The following is a 20951-nucleotide window of genomic DNA, read 5'->3' as shown; positions in this document are numbered from 1 at the left end:
GAAAGAATTTTGTAAGTGTAATACTTGAGTGAGAAATATTTGCAAATATATTTCAGCAAGAGAGGATGGAGTGACAGAGCACATGCTGAAGCAACAGTGACAGGTAACAGTAGCTACTGCAGGAAATTTAGGCATCAGATATTGGGGCACAAGCTGGTGAGAAGTTAGATACTTTGCTACATCTCATTTTATATACTGATTGTGATCTATTCACAGATTTGAAATGATTTATAGATGGTAGGTAAAAAGACTGATTTATGTAAGGCAAGACTTTGGCTGATTAAGTTGTGCTACCTCATAGTGTGAAGGTGATCTCTGGTTTCAGGTTGACTTTGTGGGTTATACATTAAGACTGCCTTATCAGAGTCATGTATGTTAGTAGGGTTTAGTAAGGCTTTGGATGTAGAGTGGTGATTTTCTTGCCTAATTCTGTGTCTGCGCAGTCGTGCATTTTTAGCGCATTTTTGGATTATTTTAATGTCTTTGCAGAAAGGGTGTTCATTGTTTTGAAAAATGCCTGGGAAACATTTTAGAGTAGAATCAGATTGTTAACATTTTTCATGAAGAGCACTTTATTTTTTCAGCATCAAAATTCTTGAATTTCCTTATGATAGTAAAATACCTGTTCGAAACACTAATGCCCATTGTGTTACAGGAAATGCAAACTACTGTACATTGTACTATAGATTGAATTTCAGACTGTAATGAACATGAAGGAAGGTTTTTCCCCCACATAGGTTTTGATGTGACAACTTTTTAAGTTTTAAGCACTGAACATTGTAATCTGACATCACTTTTCCTGAATTTCCTGTAAGACAAGATTGCCATCTCTCTCTATTTAGCAATCATTTTAAAGATGTAACTTCTTTAAATAATGCTGCAAATGAATTGGGACATTAAACAAACTAAAAAGCTAACACACATGACGATTGCACAATTATTGTAATAACCTTCTAGTTCAGGCACACCTGCACTTAGAAACATTGCAAATCTTGGGGGCAAACAAATCAGTAAGTAGACATATTTTGCATATTTTCATTCAGTAATGTTATATAGAATAATGTTCCATGGTAACTTATCTTTAAGGGGTGGGGTATTCTAACAACTGCTTAACAGTACAGTTATTCCCTCTTGAAGTTTGTTGTAAATAACCCACTGCATTTCAAAAGTAACAATTATGTACATAATTACAATATCAGAAGAATAAATGACGTTAATTACACCACTTTAAGGTTGTCTTTAATACAAAATGGGGTGCGCAGTTCTGCAACTAAAATTTCAGTAACTTACCCAGTGATATAAAATGTCTGTTAGACATCAAAGTAAAATTTGAAGAAAAACCAATAAAGTTTGTCCTTGGCAACTGCAATTCCATAGATGAATGTCTATTATTGTAATGTATAAAAGGTGGTGGGTAGGAATTACTAACTGTCATCTGTACATTGAAAAAAAATCTTCAGCATGGAGTCATATTTACAAATTAATTTATGGTGTGTATGTAAAATGACTCATTCCACGTCATTATGATTAATCGTTCACGTGATCCAGGGAACATGAAACTAACTAATCAATGGGGCATTGCTTGTGATAATTCACCATAATGTTTCATTTATCAACCACTCAAAAATACTCGGTTATCTTTTGTCATAAATAATGTAATTTTTTTGTCTTGCCCAGAACAATATTCCCTGCAGCAATGTATTAAAGTTTACTGATGATAATTTTTAAAGTAAAGGTAGGTAGGTATCTGTTAAGCCCATGATACCTAAAACAAGGATACAGTATGTAAAGAATTTCAACTTTTATGATAAAATGTCAGATAACTTACAGGAAAAATTTTCTAGGTTATTATTGCAGTGTATTAATTTATGGGGCAGGATCATTGCGAAAGTTTTTCCAGGCTGATTTAAGAGAAATAAAGATCTACTTTTAGAATGATTTTTTTTTGGGGGGGGGGGGGGGGTTGTTCATAATCAAATACATACAGCTGAAAGGTCTCAAATATTGTATGCTTTGTAAAGGATTTTTACAGTAAACCACAATATTGTGGAGGTAAACCCTCTGAAAACATGTATGGCTGAATGAATTTATCATTTGTATGTTTTTATAATGTCTCAAGGTGAACACATCCCAAAGCACTGTCCACTTGTTCTCACTGTTTAAATATCTATGCAGTAAAAGTATTAAAATATTTTAGTCCTGTGCAGATTGTGTCATAGTAGCATTGGTTGTTTTAAAGTATAAAGTTAATCAGTATAAAAGGTTAGTATCAGCTAAATCTTGTTCAGATTTATACATATGTTATAATAAAATAATTAAATTTTCCTTGAGACGTACAATTTCAGATTTATTTGGAGAATGTGGTTTTATCCACACACCAGGAATCACTAAATAAACTGTAAGGCACACACCGTCTAAGAAGGTAATTCAATGTGATTAAACAGAAAAAAAAGTTGTACAAATGTGTTTAGTGAGAGTATTAGGTAATTCGACTGTTATTGTTGAAATAAATAGAATATGCTTGTAATTAAAAATATTATACTACCAGTTTTTTTACACTACCATGATGGTTATAGCAATTTTTTGAAGATTCAGACAGTTCCATTGCATATAGAAACAGATACTACAAAAGTTAATAAATAAAATGTGGCTCTTTTATTTTGTGCCAAGATTGCAAAAGTGGAAACTATAAATACTAGTGTTCACAAAACTTGACTTGGTACTGAAACATTGCTAGATGGTAGTTTCATTACTGATATAATTATTTAAAACTATTGCTTTAAGCAAGCAATGATTCAAACAGAATTATTGGATTTAATTACTGCTTTTTCTTGTCTGTCCCTAATGAGCTTCTAACCATTTCATGCAGTCTTGCTCCAGTACTAAGCTGAAGTACAGGGAATGTTTACTCTTTCGATGGTAGTTTGTATTTATGTTTACTTCCATTTCCAACAGTGGTTGGTTGGAGACCTCCTGTTATTGTCAATTTTCCGATAGTAGTGGACATAAAAAAGAGTGAGAGAGAAAGATAACAGAATGAAAATTTTCAAATGTTGCTTGTTTTCGGTTTACAGCTGATAACTCCAATTTTCTAATTCTGATTGCTAATGTTGTGTGCATGTTGTGTCCCTATAGCTCAAATATTGCTCCTGTTCTCGTATCGTTGCTACTCTCAGATAAGATAGTAAGCCTTCTAATGATGAGCACAGATGTGTAACATTACAGGCATAGTGAGAAGGAATGGTCTAAACCTACTGGTATATGATGACATCTTTCCCATAACATAATGATGATATTGCATGTGATGTCATGTGCATGAACAGAACACTGATATCATTTCTTTTGCATCTGTTATGTAGTTAGTTTGTTATGACAGACTGATTTGTACTGCAGCCCGATGTCTATTTTATTGGGGAAGGCTGCAGTTTGATTGTGAGTTGGTGAAGTAAAAAAAAAAAAACGTGGACACTGCACCTTACATGTGGTGACATACTGATATGTAGCATAGCCAGAGGTTTAGAAATGACAGACAGTGATTTATGTTTGTGGCACTAAACATCAATTGTCAGGTCATATTATGCCTGCAACGTAGATATATCACATAGAAATGATAGGGTAATCAACATTTTATACAATTACTTGAATGGCAGCTCACTTCATAATGTGATTCCAGGAGTGATCTGAAAGAGTATGTGATTCATACAGTTTTGTCTACACAAGTTTGCATTAAAGGCCTCTTTTCTAAATTGCTTACTATCTGTGTAAGTTAGTTTTAAATGTATCTTACCCTTGTAATACTTTGCTGTTCTTTCTTTTCTTGGGGGAATTAACTCTGTTTCTCATCCCCCGTTCCCTTCTATTTACCTCCCTCTATTGACCACCTGGACTCGTTTCTTCTATCCACCATATCCCCAAATTCTATTTTTGTAACCTCTCCACTTACTCTGGAACAAAATATGACATTCAGACCAATAATCCATAGCTTTTTAGCTGCCAGAGAATGTGTGAACCTGTTCTGTTAACCTAGAAGAGCAAAAACGAAGAAGAAGAAGAAGAAGCAGGAGTGTTGCATCATCGACAGGCACACACAAAAAGGAAAAACTTCTAGCTTTCAGAGTAATCCTTTTTTTGAGCTAGAGTACAAATACTGTGGTGGAGGTCGTCAGGTTGGGGTGGGGAGAGGAGGAGAGTGACTGTAGGCAGGAAGAGCTGTTGGGGTGGATGGCACTTGGGAGGGAGGGAGGGAGGGCCAGCAGGAGCACGGGCTAGGTACATGATGCACGGTTGTCAGAGCCGGTGGGAGTGGGTGACAGGACGTGAGAAGGGGCAACTGTTGGGTGGAGGGTGTGGGGACAGTTATGGGAGCAAAGGATTTGTTGCAATGATAACTCCCATCTGTGTAGCTTCTTATGAACTCTGAAAGGTAAATGTTGGAAACTTAATAATTGAGACTACTTCTTTTTAGTCTGTAATCAGAATTACAGGAAGTTTTACTCCTTGGAACCTATTGACATTAAGAATTTCTCTCGTGAAACTGATTCAGAAGTTACTCGAGTTTGTTCACTTGGACTGCAAAAATTGGCCTAGTAGAATGGTTTTCACCACATGGTCAGAATACAGATTGAAAAATTGTGAAATTACTCGTTTTGACCATTAAGTGCAGTCTTTTTCACCTTAGTCTGTGGATCTGTATTGTTCCAATAACGAGCACCAAATTGCAGACAATCCATGCGTACTTAATTGAGATGTTAGTAATAGCTGTTTTCTTTTGTATTTTTAGGGGATAGTTCATAAAAATAGTGGTTTCAGTCAGTGATGACCATTTTCAGATTTCAATAATCAAATGCGACAACGTAAAATTGTATTGTCATATTATGTTATAGGAGTCTGCAGAAGTCGGACATCACCGATTGAAACTAGTTATCGCATATTGCAACTTGCAATAAAAAAAACTAAAAAAAAAGCCTTTCCAGTAATCACTGAATCACTGCCAGCCTTGGCAGGAACAATGTTACATTTAATAATATGTTGTTACAGATGCTGTACATGGAGAGAAAAGAATGAGAAAAAGCAATTTCGGCATTTCCAGGAAGTCAAGTGGTTTAGAGTTGGAAGAAAATTACGAATTGGTAGTTTATTAAAAGCTATGAACTTGTCAACCTATTTGGAGGCTATCAATTTAACCCATGGGAGGACGCATTTTATTGTATGCCCACTGAATTATGATTTGCGGCCTTTTCTGTGTGCCTTCCTAGCCCAAATATAAAAATATTGCATAGCTATTCTACTTTTTGTTTTGCTAGTGGATTGTTGAGTTTGACGTTTCCTGTTGGAATTGTTAATGAACAATAATATTCGAGTATAACAGTCTTACTGTTTATATTCTTCTGACAATGTAATTAAAATTGAAAGCAAGGTGTCTGATTTTTCTACTAGATATGTGCTGCTGCAACAAGAAAGGAGAAACAACTTTCAGTGTACATGCTTTAGTTTTAATGTCGCAGGGTCTGGAGTTGGCAGTGGGATAGAATACAAGCTACGACTGAACAGGAATGGGGTTGGAATTGTTCTGTGTCCTCTTTAAAGAGACCATCCAGACATTTTCTTTAATTGAAGATACAGGTAAACCACAGGAAACCTGAATCTTAATGACCATACATTGATTTTTAACTCCATTTCTCCAAATGCGAGTACAGTGCCCTAATTGCTGTGTACCTTCATCAGTGAATATGAATGGTGAAGTAACATAAATGTCAGAGACAAGGTGCAGTTAATACTATCAACTATGCAGCTTTTCGAACCTTCCCTTCCATTAAGAGCATATATATGGCATACTACTATGTTCTGAAAAGAAAAAGTCTTAGCCATGTAGCTGATTTATATTACTTAGATTGCCTGTACAACTTTTACTATTATTGCTCCCAATTAGTAGGTACATACTATGTATGTCTACAGAGAATGGCATGTGTGCCAGAATTGCTCCATATAGATATCCGCTGTAGGAACATGTAAAAATCAGTCTAATGACAATCATAAGATACTGTGAAAAGGATTGGAACAAAGTTTAAGGTAAGCAAATGTGATGTTTTGCTGAAATCCAGTTCAGATTTACATGACTGAATTGGATCAACATGTGATAGAAACACATTGCCAGTTACAGCTGAAGGGTCTTCAGAAAATGCAGTTTAAGAATAGAATACAAAATATAGATGTACAGTATAATAATCAGCTGTTATGAACCAAGGAGTGGGCAGTAGTGTTACATATAACTTAATAGTTTACCCAAACCCATGTAGATAGAATGTGTCTGTTATTTATATACAGTGTCTAAAACTAATCAATCAAGTTTATTTCGTACAGAAGATGAGATGCTGTAAATGTGTACATGACATGCACTCCCAGTATTTTAGGTAAATGAAGAGTATATAGTTAAGGCCATTCCAAGCAAGAAATATAAAAAAAATTTATTAGGATCATAAAATTGATGTATTTCTATCTACTTATTTACAAGAAAACCTTTGTGACATTTACATAAGGCAGCACATTTAAACATAACCCATCTGAATCTGCTACAGTAATCCTCTGCAGTGGAAAATTAGCATTTTATACATACAATGAAGATGGCAGTGGTGATGCAATTAACAGTTGTTTATATATCTATGACTGAAAATAGCATGTCATACAGAGTAATTCATTGTGGCTACAATAATGTTTCTAAAGTACATATTTTAAAGTAATGTTTTAGTGGCTTTTGAGCTACATAGTTTAATTCTATAGCTGGATATCAGTTTAAATGAGGCTCTTTCTACCTATACCTTATACAAGTTATACACCGCTCCAGAATTGCGACCTCCTGGCATCCGGTCCTCTCGAACAGCTAACGGAGAACAAAAGAGCATCAGTCAGCTTGGAGTTAACTACATTTAATTCTTTCATAAAAAAGATATTTTGACAGAATTACAAGGTGAGTGCCAAAAACCAAATTTGATACGAACATGGAAATGGAAGTGTTGGTATGTGTTAAAAATTGGTAAGACTTAGAAGTAAGTACCGTAATCCAGATTTCAGTTCCCACAAAGGTGTTGGAGATGAAGTTAGTTGCTTTCAAAATGTAAGCATCAGTCACACTGAATGCTGAAGAAACAGACTCAGCCATTCCCTTGTGATGACAGAGTTTTCACCAAGAGCTTACATGTATGATCATAGCTTACCAGATATCCTGACACAATTGCAGTTAATTTTAACAAAATTGATGGTTTTGGATGTATGCACAATTTTTAATAATACCAGTGTAGTTGATTGTCTTATATAATTGTGTACTACCTTTAACTGAAAAGATCACCCCTGTGCATGTAATAACTATTGGTTCTATTTTTCTCAAAATGCATTTCTTTTCTTACATTTTTGTAGAATGAAATTAATTCATTGAAGAATTATGGTTTTATCTTGTAGGAATGAGGTATTGGATGCAGTTGCTGAAATAAAACTTTTTGGGAGACCAACCTTGCAACACCATACCCTGCTCAATGCATTTCTTGAAGCGACAGTACTGACAGCGGTTTCTTTGTGCCTTCGTGATCTCACAGTTTCCATCAGCAACACATGTATACACTCGACGATTTTGAACTGTGCGCTTGAAGAAGCCTTTGCACCTATATATATAAAAAAAGAAGAAATAAGTAAAGTTTTCTGAGTGAATGTACGAATTTAAATAATAGGTGAGTTGGCAATAAAAGACAGTACAGAAATTATCACAGTCTTATGAGCAGCAAGTGTTTGAAACAAAATCTAAATGTTTTAGTAGTATGGTGAAAGAGGAATTAATTTTGGAATGGAGTGCAAAATACCATATAAGAAATATAATTCCTGAAATAGTATGTTTAATTGTAGAAATAGTTTATATCCTCTGAAGTAAAAGTACTGGACACACACACACACACACACACACACACACACACACACACACACACACACCTGATTGTTTACTTATTTCATGTTCTGGTGATTTATCTTGTGAAAATATCACAAGATATGGAACTTGTTGTTTTTACAAGATTTTTTTTCCATAGTTACAGACTGTAGTAATATCTAATAATGTGTAAATAGTACCAATCAGCTTAATATTAAAGTATCTACAACTTAGGTTCTCTTACAGAAAAATAAGTTTTGCAGATAAATAAATATTACCACAGAAATGAATATTACCGAAAATCTATTACGGAAAAATGAATATATTTACAATAATAAATAGACACGATCACAAATAAGGATCTGGGAATATATACTGTAAACTGTGGTTCAAGAACTCTGCTATAGTGTAAAATGACCTCTGCAAGGTGTAGTGTGGTAATCAAAAAGAGGTGAAAAAAGTTTTTGCAGATGATAAAACAGTGTCAAGTTCTAAGAGAGTTTCTATAACTGATGACTTTGACACTGATGGGATTTTGAATCCTAGTATTGAAGTCATTCTGCGAGAGTGAGGAATGGATGTTTAGCCACTATAATGCACTGTACTGCACTTTCAGCGACTGCCCATAAATTCAAGTCCTACTTTTTCATAAACTGCAGTTTTAGAACCCAGAAATCATAGGTACTACAGGCGCAAACTAAGTTGACACTAGCTGCTGCAGCTGCTAACCTAACCTAACCTGGAGCCTCCGTAAAGGCATTTCCCGTGTACAGTCAGTCCCATTAGCTACCGAGCCGATTGTCAACTTATTTTGCGCGTATAACACAGGAGGAGGTAGTATAAAAATTCCGTGATATATGTTAAGTCGTATGAGACACACCACCACCAAACCATTTGATAACAGTGACAGTCCACATAGTGGCAGCAAAGTAAAGTGCCCAGTTGCATGCCTGTAACATGTTGTTTGGTGCACGCATAGTGATGGCTCCGCCGTGGTAGTCATGTTAAAATACCTAGATGGAATATATGCAGGTGCCGTAATCTGTGTCGGTACTCTATCGTAAGCTAGCGAATGCTCTATTATGGCGCCTTTTCGCTCTTCCTTCCAGCACGCAAGACAAGTGACATTTAGGAAAGACTGGGAACATGACTCAAATCGTACACATCTTACATATACACGATTACCCTGCAGTTCACAATTAAGTGCCTGGCAGAGGGTTCTTCGAATCGCCAGCAAGCTACTTTTCCATCGTTCCACTCTCGAACTGCGCGCGGCAAAAACGAACACAAATCTTTCTGTTCGAGCTCTGATTTCTCTTATTTTTATGATGAGCATTTCTCACTGTGTGGGCGCCAGCGAAATATTTTCACACTCTGAGGAGAAAGTAGGCCACTGAAATTTCATGAGAAGACCCTAGGCAACGAAAAACACCTTTGTTTTAATGATTGCCACCCCAATTCGTGTATCATATACGCGGCACATTCTCCCGTATTTTGCGATAATACAAAACGAACGGCCCTGCTTTGAGCTTTTAGCGATGTCCTGCGTCAATAGGACGGATTCCACACCGCACAGCAGTATTCCAGAAGAGGTCCGACAACCGTAGTGTAAGCAGGCTCTTAAGTAGACCCGTTGCATTTTCTGTGTTCTGGCAATAAATCACAGTGTTTGCTTTCCCCACAACATTAGCTATGCGTTCATTCCAATTCAACTTATTTGTAACTGTATTCCCTAAGTATTTTGTTGAATTGACAGCCTTTAGATTTGAGTGATTTATCGTGTAACCGATATTTTTTAGGGCTCATGTGGATGACTTTACACTTTTTATTTTTTAGAGTCAATTGCCACTTTTTGCAGCATACAGATCCCTAGTCTAAATTATTTTGCATTTGGTTTTGATCATCGTATGACCTTACAACACTGTAAAGGGCAGGCGCATCTAATTTGACTGCTCAGCTTGTCTCCTAAATCGTTTATGCAGGTGAAACACAGCAGAGAGCCTGTAACACTTCCTTGGGGAACGCCAGATAATATTTCTGTTTTACTCGATGACTTTCCGTCAGTTATTACGAACTGTGACTTTTCTGATAGGACCTTTCTGACCAGTCGTACAACTAAGACGGTACTCAATAGGCAGGTAATTTGATTAGAAGTCGCTTGGGGAGGGGGGGGGGGGGACGATGTCAAAAGCCTCCTGGAAGTCTAAAAATATGGAATCAATTTGACATCCCCTGTCAATAGCACTCGTTCCTCCGTGAGAATAAAGAGCTAGTTGTGCTTCACAAGAACGACATCTTCTGAATCCGTGTTGGCTGTTTGTTAATAAATTGTTTCCTTCGGGGAAATTCATAATGTCTGGTCACAGTAAATGTTCCAGAATGCTACTGCAAATTGATGTTAGCTATACGGGTCTGTAATTCAGCGTATTACTCCTAATTTCATTCCTTTAGTATTGGTGTCACTTGAGTACAGGGAAGGAAATGACCCCAAAAGCTCATTAAAGAGAAGGAAGAACGTACATGTTTCATCATTATGGAGATTGTAATAAACCCATGTGATGACATTCTGTGGTACTCGAAATGCTCGGTTACAATGATCGGCGTTAAATTATTATGTATCCCTCAAGGGCACAAAATATGGAAGCCTTCTTTGTTGCACAGCACCTACTGTTTATTCTCCAGATGGCCTAATATACAATGTTATTTAATATTCCTGTTACAAGCTAGAGTGTAAAATGATTTTGAGGATCAGATCATTTTCAAATCTCCCGCTTCACGGTGCACACTCAGCTGAGATAATGGGCTCCGACGTGTGTGCCGTAGGAGCACATGGCAGGGGAAATGTCTCGAGTACTTTCTTCGGGTTGTTTTCTACATGATGAGGGCTGAAACAGTTTTTTCCCTGTCTTACCAGTGAATCAGCACATCACGAGAATAAATCCCAGTCTTGTACGCAAAGAGCACTTTTCACAATCCCTACGATTATAGACCCTAGTAATTGCGTCTGTAATACCCAAGAGATGTATGCCAGGAAAAAATGAGCACGCAAATGTGTCAGACGACTGCTGTTTACCAGCGTTTCCAGGAACCTTTACAGCCCAAATGAAAAATAATGCAGACACATCAAATTCCATAAGCAGTAACATCAGTCATTTTCCACTAAGCACCGTAGCAAAATTCGGAAGACATGACAACGTACATGCAGCGTTTGAAGCTTCATTATTTTGATTTTTCAGTTTTCATCGAAAGCTGGAATTCTAAATTTTGCATACAGCTGTTCTTTGGAGAAACAGTGTGTTTCGTAGTTGCTCATTTAATACCACTGAACAACTGTTGGAAACACTTTCAAGAACACAAAAAAGGTGGCAAATCATACAGATTCTTCTATGTACTCAGTCTCCCAAAGATGACACACAGATTAAACAAAGTGGATGTGTCGCAAACGTTCTTCTCGTTGACTTAATTAGAATTTCAGGAAACTTTTGCAGCGCTCCAGGGCGTATAACACACAGGTCTCCACGTTTACCTTGTGTCATACGGAAAGTGGATGCCGCTGGTATTTCCGAACAACACTGCGTAGCAGTTTTGATTTTGCGCACATGCCACGTAAAGGGCTTATTGAGAGAAGGAATGTACATAAATTGCTGTTAGTTGCGAGCCAAATATGAAGATCGACAGGTGTTTAAAAAATTAATTGAGATCAAGGGCCGTCACATGTGCAATTCGGACCGTGAGTTGTTGATTTGTCCTTTGAGTACGTATTACGATACATGACAGCGCCAAACATTAACCGTAAAATGAGAACGATTATAGGGAGGAACTAACGAGTAGATTAATGGTTCGAAGGTGGTTACGAACGTTCCATTCTGGATGCGAGATTGTTCACGATGAAGAGTAAAGGAGATGAACATCACAGTTGACGGAGGACACCACTTGCGCTACCCAAGCGATTGTTGAGTGCAATAAAGTGATGCCAGCTGGTTATCAATACAGCGTGTGAAATTTTGCAACCATTGTATACATCAGCTTGTCCCATACTATGATGAATAGAGGCAGTCACACAGTCCAGTCACATTATGACCACCGCCTATGTTCGGCGTCAACGTGCAATAACCGCCCACAGACGGCAGTCGCAGCACTAGTGGCGGAGGGTGTATAAAGCGTGTCGGCGGAAACAGAGCAATTTATCTGAAGTCCGAAAGGGCATGACCACAGGCTTCCGGACCTAGAGTGGAAGCATTTCCGAAACACCTAAGTTTGTAGACTGTTCGCGTGCCACCGTGATAAAAGTATACCGTGCAGCGCAAAATGGCGCTACCCAAAAGTCGTGCCAAGGCAACTGGGGCACACGAGCGATAGATCACTGAAGTGAACGACGACTGCAGAGATGGGTACGGGGGGGATAGGCGTGCAATTTTTGAGCAACGAACCGCCCATATGAACCAAGGGGCTACCAACAGTGTCTTCTCGGCGACCGTTCAGAGAACGTTGTTGCATATGTGCCTCCGCAGTAGGTGCCTGCTTCAATCACCCGTGCTGACTGTCGTTGATCGGCGACGAAGGCTGGAATTTGCACGACAATACCGCAACTGGAGGTCCGCTGAGGGATGACAGGTGGCCTTTCCAAATTTATCAAGTTTGATGCTCCATTGGACAGATGGTTGTTGGCGTGTAAGGCGTGAAACGTCTGGAAGCACAATCTCTGCAACAACTGTCGGAAGGGTACAAGCCGGAGGAGCGAGCATTACCGTGTGGAGAATGTTTTCGTGGCATCCACTGAGTGATTTCGTCATCCTGAAAGGCACAGTGGATCAACACAAGTGTGCACCTATGCTTGGGAAACATGTTCACCCCTACATGCAGTTGGTTTTTTTCCTGAGCACTATGGCATCTACCAGCAGAACAATGCAACATATCACATAGCTCACAGTGTACGTGCGTGGTTTGAAGAGCACCAGTTTGAGGGTACTGTATTCCCCTGACCGCCAAACTCACCGGATTTAAACCCAATCGAGAATCTGTGGGGCCACCTCGATTGGGCTATTCGCGCCACGGAACCTCAGCCGAGAAACTAAGTGCTGGAGTCGGAATGGCTCCACATCCCTGCCGGTACCTTCCAGAACCACACTGACACTCTTTCCTGCACGTTCGCACTGCAGTTCATGCTCTTGACATATCGTCTCATTAATGTGACTAGACCGTGTATATAGAAAATAGTGGAAGTTACAGTAAATATCATCGTTAAAGTTATTTGTGTTTTGCACATCTTCGGAAACTACTTTGCGCCTGTCCTTCAGAGGTGCACATTATCAGTCCATTTCCTACCGTCATGTTACTGATACTATGGTATTTACAAGCATCTGCAAGTTTATGCCGAGAAATGGCTAATTTACTTTAATGTGCTGCACTATTGTGCTCACGTATCTCCCTCCATGTTTCGTATCTTCATTGGTTCTACAAGGTATTTTGTTGTTTTCTAAACTCAATGTTACTGTGTTTTTCTTTCTGTGTCTTACGCCTATGTTTCCGACTATTTTGAGTATTTAAAGCTCTTTCAGGAAAAGAAGTCATATTAACAATTTGCTGGTCTGAAATATATGTGACATAGAGGGCGATGGCCTGCCGGGAGCAGTTAGTATTGTCAAGTTATTCGCCTCGAAGATTCGATGTCAGGGAACTTGTAATGTTCATTATACTTATACAACAGAACAAACACGAGAATAGTCTCGATTTTAAGATTTTAACTGCCCATTGTATAGCATATTGACCCACCGCTGAGAAGAAAATAACTGTTAGTTCAGTGGTTTGTAAACGTAGTTGAGCGCGGGTGGTAGTACATGCTCCAGATGTCAACGCACAGAATACGGCATTCTGTATTATGAGGAGGTGGTTTGTGAATGCTGAGCAAGTGGTTAATGATATTTGAGATGTGTTCAGTAACCTACCGTAGCACGATTCTGGCTGGCTTTGTCATTCAAATGTCGTACTGATAAATGCTTCGTAGACAATGCCCTTATGGAGCTGGATTTTTCTCGCTGCCTGCATGTTAACAAATTATAAATTATGTATTTGTACCATGTGGACGACTGTGTGCGACTTTGCGCTGTTTAGTGTTGTGTTTGCGTTGTTATTGATGAACATGGAATCCAAAGCAGAGATGGAGTGGAAGACGGTGCCAGTACGTAGTCTACTACCCTCAAACAGTAAGAACGGAGTCGCCAAGTTTAATGCCTCATTCGAATAACAGCGCACCGTTGACGATGTCGCATGTCCTCAGTGAGATACTGCAGAAAGGTTTAGAATTTTTGGTACCTCATCACCCGCTAAATAAATACTGCCGATGAAGATTTCTTTCACGGCCGTGATGGGCACTTGATGCCCTTCGAATCGACCTCCTCCTCCTCGTCATTAGTGTACTCCAGTGGCTTCGATCACGGAGGTGACAGCAAAAAAGTAATATACTGCAATATACAAAAGATGGCGAGGTCCATCTTTGCAACCACGATACCATGGAGCGCGGCACAGATGGGCCCAACAACATTAACATGCCGAATGGACCGCTCAGGATTGGCATCACGTTCTCTTCACCGATGAATGTCGCATATACCTTCAACCAGACAATCGTCGGAGACTTTTCTGGAGGCAACCGATCAGGCTGAACGCCTTAGACAGACTGTCCAGCAGGTGCAGCAAGGTGGAGGTTCCCTGATGGTTTGGGGCGGCCATATGTGTGGCCGACGTACGCCGCTGGTTTTCATGGAAGGCGCTGTAATGGCTGTATTATACGTGAATGCCATCCTCCGACCAATAGTCCAACCACATTGGCGAGGCATTCGTCTTCATGAACGACAATTCGCGCCTCCATCGTGCACATCTTGTGAATGACTTCCTTCAGGATAACGTAATCGCTCGACTAGAGTGGCCAGACATGAACCCTATCGAACATGCCTGGGATGGATTGAAAAGGGCTGTGTATGGACGACGTGACCCACTAACCACTCTGAGGAATCTACGCCGAATCGCCACTGAGGAGTGGGACAATCTGGACCAACAGTGCCTTGATGAACTTGTGGATAGTATGCCACGACGAATACAGGATAGTATGCCACGACGAATACAGGCATGGATCAGTGCAGGAGGGCTTGGTACTGGGTAATAGAGGTTCCGGTGTGCACAGTAATCTGGATCACTACCTCTGAAGGTCTCGCTTTATGGTGGTGTAACATGCAATGTGTGGTTTTCATGAGCAATGAAAAGAGCGGAAATGATGTTTATGTTGATCTCTATTAGGTTAAGGAACTCTCGGAACCGAGATGATGGAAACCTTTTTTTTTTGGATGTGTGTATTAACACGATTCCTCTTGTCCGTCTCTGGAGAGTATACTTGCAATCAACCCTTATTTGTTGCAGGGGGACTTCAAACAGTAAGTTACACATTATCATGGCAGACCAAGTAACTTTTATTGAAAGCTGCACTGGACCTCATAGTGACACAGATACATAAACACTATTTTTTACCGTAGTCACCAAGTCTCTGTAAACAGCGGTTGGAACATTGTACCAATCGTTCAGTTCCCCGACAGTAGAAATCCGCTCCTTGGTTACGGATTCATTCGAGAACAGCTATGGGGACGTCCTAGTCGTTAGAACAGCTCTTTCCCCATGTATTCTTTCAACTTGCCATAAAGATGGAAATGACATGGTGCCAAATCTGGACTTCCCGATCAGCATCAACCACGTCTAGGCGATCTTTGTAAAATTACTGGCACCTCTGCACTACGGATGAACGTCACATTGCATTTGGTCGATATACCGTCAGAATTTCACGGCGACACTTTGTGTAATTTAGACATTTTGCCATCGAGAGTAGTACCGCCCTGTGTTCAACTTTGGAGTACATTTACAGTTGTGTGGAATTTCACTCTGACCGTGTAATGCATCTGTTCATCCGTACCGCAGCAGAACTATGTGTGCAGGAAATTCGGAACATTTGCCCTCTTCTGACAATGCGCCGGTCTTTTTGCGCAATGTACTTACACGTGGAACGTACTTTCTGAAGTACTACGCAGAAGTGTTGCCTACTTACCAATTGGTTGTTTGAGGTGACAGTAAACACTATGGCTGACGACAGTTAACTGAGGGGTTTCTCGACTGAGGTTCCATATTTTATTTCTTTAATACTTCTTCGCCATCCTTGACAGATTGTTTGTCGTCACGGCATCGCCCTCTGTACATCGGTGTTGTCGCCATTTCGAGAGTTGTACGCACACTGTCAAATTGTAAGCCTGCAATTATGAAAACGTCTGTTTCTTCAGCTTTCTGTACAACATCCAGTGTCACTTATTCTTTAGAATAACACTCCCCATTCCACAAAACATAATTTGCTGTACTTGGCAGGATTTTGTTGGGTTCATATTTCACATATTTTATCGTTGGGCCAAGTACAACAGCTTCAAAGGTATTGTAGAGATACAGTGAGGATTCAGGTTACACACGCATGTACACGTGCAACTTGTACAAAACCACCTGAAAATTAATCAAGTTGTGCCTTAAGCGCACTGTAGTTCATGCGTCTAATGCATGTCATTGCTATGTGTGGACAGCACTCACTTCCTTGCAATTTTTAACGCTTATTTGGGAACCAAATGTCCCGTTGACATTCGTATCTTATTACATAAAGGGAATGAAAGCGAATGCGCACTGTCGGCTGTTTGTTCCAAGATTACGCTTGTTTGTCACAAGCTGAAGAAACTTCAAAATACTGATCGATTTGATTACCTTGGAATGATGCAATCACAAAATTTGTCACTAATATCCACCTACTAGTTCGATTGCGCATCTGACTATAACATTAATCAAACGCTTTAGCAGTCACACTCCTTTCCAACTTCAGTGAATATCATATTTTTTTCTTAGTGTGTTGCAAAAAATGTTGCTCAAAACTTTGTTTCCCCTATTTTATAGCTACTAGAAATACATTTGTCTCACTTACAACAATGGCAGACGTGACACTAGCATTTTGGGACAGATAGACCTTCTCATTACATCTACACCGAAAGTGTACTGTTGTCCGAAAAGCCATATACAGGGTGAACATTAATAAAACCGACAAACTACAGGGACCGATTCCTCGTATTGCTGTGTATATGTGCTTATTTGTAGTGTAAGTGCATCGTATGTCTACTGTTTGCGTATTGCCCACAGAGAAGACGGTGTGTTGTGGGGAGCCTTTTTCGCCGCACGTGCACATATCTGTCCCAGACTAATGCGACTTAAGTGAGTGGTATAAGTTCCGTGTCCATTTAAGAAGTGTACCGCACCGAGGCTGGGGTCGAGAAGCGGGAAACAATATTAGGCCGGTATTACACTATCAAATTTCTTTGTCAAAGATTTGATCAAAGATGTGATCAAATATTCCGTCAAATATATTTGATAAAGATCTTTGACGTAGCGCTAGAAGGGGTATTACACTGTCATCATATTTTTCGTCAATGTTCAACATGGCTGACAACAAGAACTTGTTATTAACCACAGCAGTTGCATATACCACAATTGCACTGTGTGCGCATGCGGAAGAGAAGCAGGGGAAAAAAGGAAACGTACCAGGGTGAAGCCGTGGGTTTTACCACGACACGATAAAAGCATTCAACAAAACTTGTTGCGTGAGCTTATAGCGGAGGACGTCAAGACGTACATCAATTACTTAAGAATGGATGAGCATACATTTCTGTAAGTGCTCAGTGAAGTGTATCCTCATATTACAAATCACAATATTCACTTAAGAACTGCTACATCTGCAGAAGACAGGCTCACTGTAACACTCCGATTCCTTGCTACAGGAGAGGGTTATGTTACGTTAGTTAGGTTAGGTCAGGTTAGGTCAACAATCTTCTTAATCTATTTTTGTATTCACGGTGCCTCACGTTGTAAAGCGCCTCAGCAGCTTCATAAATCTCTATTAATTTTGTAGTTGTCGGCAGACACCAATTGTATTTACCGCCAATGTTTATAAAAACACTACAGACGACAGAACGCTGCAGCGATGCTAGCGCTCCACGTGGTAACATGTCACATTGCAGTGAACAGAAGACAAGCGACTTCTTTGATCAAATCTACAGAGAGGTCCTAGATTTGATCAAATATTGGACGACATTTGACAAAGTTCCCTATTACACCATCAAATATCTTCGACAAAGATTTTTGACAAAGATCGACAGGAAGTGCAAAATGGCTAAGCAGGGATGGCTAGAGGACAAACGTAAGGATGTAGAGGCTTATCTCACTAGGGGTAAGGTAGATACTGCCTACAGGAAAATTAAAGAGACCTTTGGAGAAAAGAGAACCACTTGCATGACTATCAAGAGCTCAGATGGAAACCCAGTTCTAAGCAAAGAAGGGAATGCAGAAAGGTGGAAGGAGTATATAGAGGGTCTATACAGGGGCGATGTTCTTGAGGACAATATTATGGAAATGGAAGAGGATGTAGATCAAGATGAAATGCGAGAAATGATACTGGGTGAAGAGTTTGACAGAGCACTGAAAGACCTGAGTCGAAACAAGGCCCCGGGAGTAGACAACATTCCATTAGAACTACTGACGGCCTTGGGAGAGCCCGTCATCACAAAACTCTACCATCTGGTGAGCAAGATGTATCAGATAGGCGAAATACCCTCAGACTTCAAGAAGAATATAATAATTCCAATCCCAAAGAAAGCAGGTGTTGACAGATGTGAAAATTACCGAACTATCACTTTAATAAGTCACAGCTGCAAAATACTAACGCGAATTCTTTACAGACGAATGGAAAAACTGGTAGAAGCCGACCTCGAGGAAGATCAGTTTGGATTCCGTAGAAATCTTGGAACGCGTGAGGCAATACTGACACTACGACTTATCTTAGAAGATAGATTAAGGAAAGGCAAACCTACGTTTCTAGCATTTGTAGACTTAGAGAAAGCTATTGACAATGTTGACTGGAATATTCTCTTTCAAATTCTGAAGGTGGCAGGGGTAAAATACAGGGAGCGAAAAGCTATTTACAATTTGTACAGAAAGCAGATGGCAATTATAAGAGTCGAGGGGCATGAAAGGGAAGCAGTGGTTGGGAATGGAGTGAGACAGGGTTGTAGCCTCTCCCCGATGTTATTCAATTTGTATATTGAGCAAGCAGTAAAGGAAACAAAAGAAAAATTCGGAGTAGGCATTAAAATCCATGGGGAAGAAATAAAAACTTTGAGGTTCGCCGATGACATTGTAATTCTGTCAGAGACAGCAAAGGACTTGGAAGAGCAGTTGAGCGGAATGGACAGTGTCTTGAAAGGAGGATATAAGATGAACATCAACAAAAGCAAAACGAGGATAATGGACTGCAGTCAAATTAAATCAGATGATACTGCGCGAATTAGATTAGGAAACGAGACGCTTAAAAGTAGTAAATGAGTTTTGCTATTTGGAGAGAAAAAAAATGATGATGGTCGAAGTAGAGAGGATATAAAATGTAGACTGGCAATGGCAAGGAAAGCGTTTCTGAAGAAGAAGAATTTGTTAATATCGAGTATAGATTTAAGTGTCAGGAAGTCATTTCTGAGAGTATTTGTATGGAGAGTAGCCATGTATGGAAGTGAAACGTGGACGATAAATAGTTTAGACAAGAAGAGAATAGAAGCTTTCGAAATGGGGTGCTACAGAAGAATGCTGAAGATTAGATGGGTAGATCACATTACTAATGAGGAGGTATTGAATATAATTGGGGAGGAGTTTGTGGCACAACTTGACTAGAAGAAGGGACCGGTTGGTAGGACATGTTCTGAGGCATCAAGGGATCACCAATTTAGTATTGGAGGGCAGCGTGGAGGGTAAAAATCATAGAGGGAGACCAAGAGATGAATACACTAAGCAGATTCAGAAGGATGTAGGCTCCAGTAGGTACAGGGAGATGAAGAAGCTTGCACAGGATAGAGTAGCATGGAGAGCTGCATCAGACCAGTCTCAGGACTGAAGACCACAACAACAACAAAAATACCGGCCTACGGCGAAGAATAGGAAATATATATAATGAGAATGTTACCCTTCGCAGGTGATGATTCCGTAATGCAGGCCGGTGGCCTTGTCCTCGCAGATCATGCAGATCATGGGCTGCTCCTCGTCCTCCTGGTCGTCGTGGTGCTGAGCGGGCGGCAGCGGCGGGTGCGCCTGCGCCTGTGGCTGCTGGTGCTGGTGCTGGTGGTGGTGCATGCCCAGCACGAACTTCGACTCCTCGTCGGAGGCCCGGGGTGGCGCGGCGGGCCAGCTCGCGCCGGAGCCGGCGGCCGCAGTCAGGTTGAGCGCGTGCGCCTGCTGCAGCGCCGACGGCAGCTGCGTCAGGTCGCCCGCCCACAGCCGCTCCATGTTGAGCGGCGTCGCGAACGGCCGCACCTGCGGCGGGAAGTGCTGCGCCGGCTGCTGCGGCGGCGCCTGCGCCAGCGGCTGCTGCTCCTGGCCCAGGTTGAGCAGCATCTGCGCCGCCGACGACTCCTCGCTGTTGCCGCTCGACGTCGACGAGCTGGACGTGGACCAGCCCGACGTGGACGCGGCCGCCACGAGCTGCTGGTGCGGCGGCTGCTGCGGGTGCTGCTGCTGTTGCTGCTGCTGCTGCTGCGGCTGGTGCTGCAGAGACTCGACGACCGTCGCGGCGGGCTGCGACCAGATCATCGTCCGCACGCCTCCGGCTTCGCCCATTATGACAGTCGGGGGCGGCCGTAGCACGTTGGGCGTCGCCGACGATCCGGCCATCACTCGCGACGGCGGCTTCATTTCAGTCGGGCCGATCGTCGGCTGCTGCGGCGTCAGCTGGTGGTACTGCGGAGACGGCTGCGGCTGCGGGTGCGGGTGGTGCGGCGGGAAGCGCACGAGCCCGCCGCCGATCAGCTCGGGCCGCACGCCGTTGATGCGGCACACGCCCACGCCGGCGGCCGCCATCCAGAAGGCGGGCGAGTGCTGGATGACGGCGGGCCGCGCCGGTTGCTCTTCGCCGCCTCCGCTGCCGCCGCTGCCCGAGCCGCCC

General features: G+C 41.1%; 1 protein-coding gene across 1 annotated transcript in view; it reads right to left on the bottom strand.

The window, feature by feature from the left end:
• The window catches only part of LOC124555877 (hormone receptor 4), a 212458-nt gene that overhangs the window by 41439 nt on the left and 150068 nt on the right, over window positions 1-20951 (bottom strand). The window contains exons 5-7 of the mRNA XM_047129939.1: window positions 19977-20884; window positions 7504-7652; window positions 6816-6877 (exon numbers count right to left, since the gene is read on the bottom strand). Of these exons, the coding sequence (XP_046985895.1) occupies window positions 6816-6877; window positions 7504-7652; window positions 19977-20884 (1119 nt within the window). The remainder of the gene's footprint in view (window positions 1-6815; window positions 6878-7503; window positions 7653-19976; window positions 20885-20951) is intronic.

The sequence above is a fragment of the Schistocerca americana genome, chromosome X, assembly GCF_021461395.2.
Source record: "Schistocerca americana isolate TAMUIC-IGC-003095 chromosome X, iqSchAmer2.1, whole genome shotgun sequence".
Classification (NCBI taxonomy): domain Eukaryota; kingdom Metazoa; phylum Arthropoda; class Insecta; order Orthoptera; family Acrididae; genus Schistocerca; species Schistocerca americana.
This window is presented reverse-complemented; position numbering and strand designations above follow the sequence as displayed.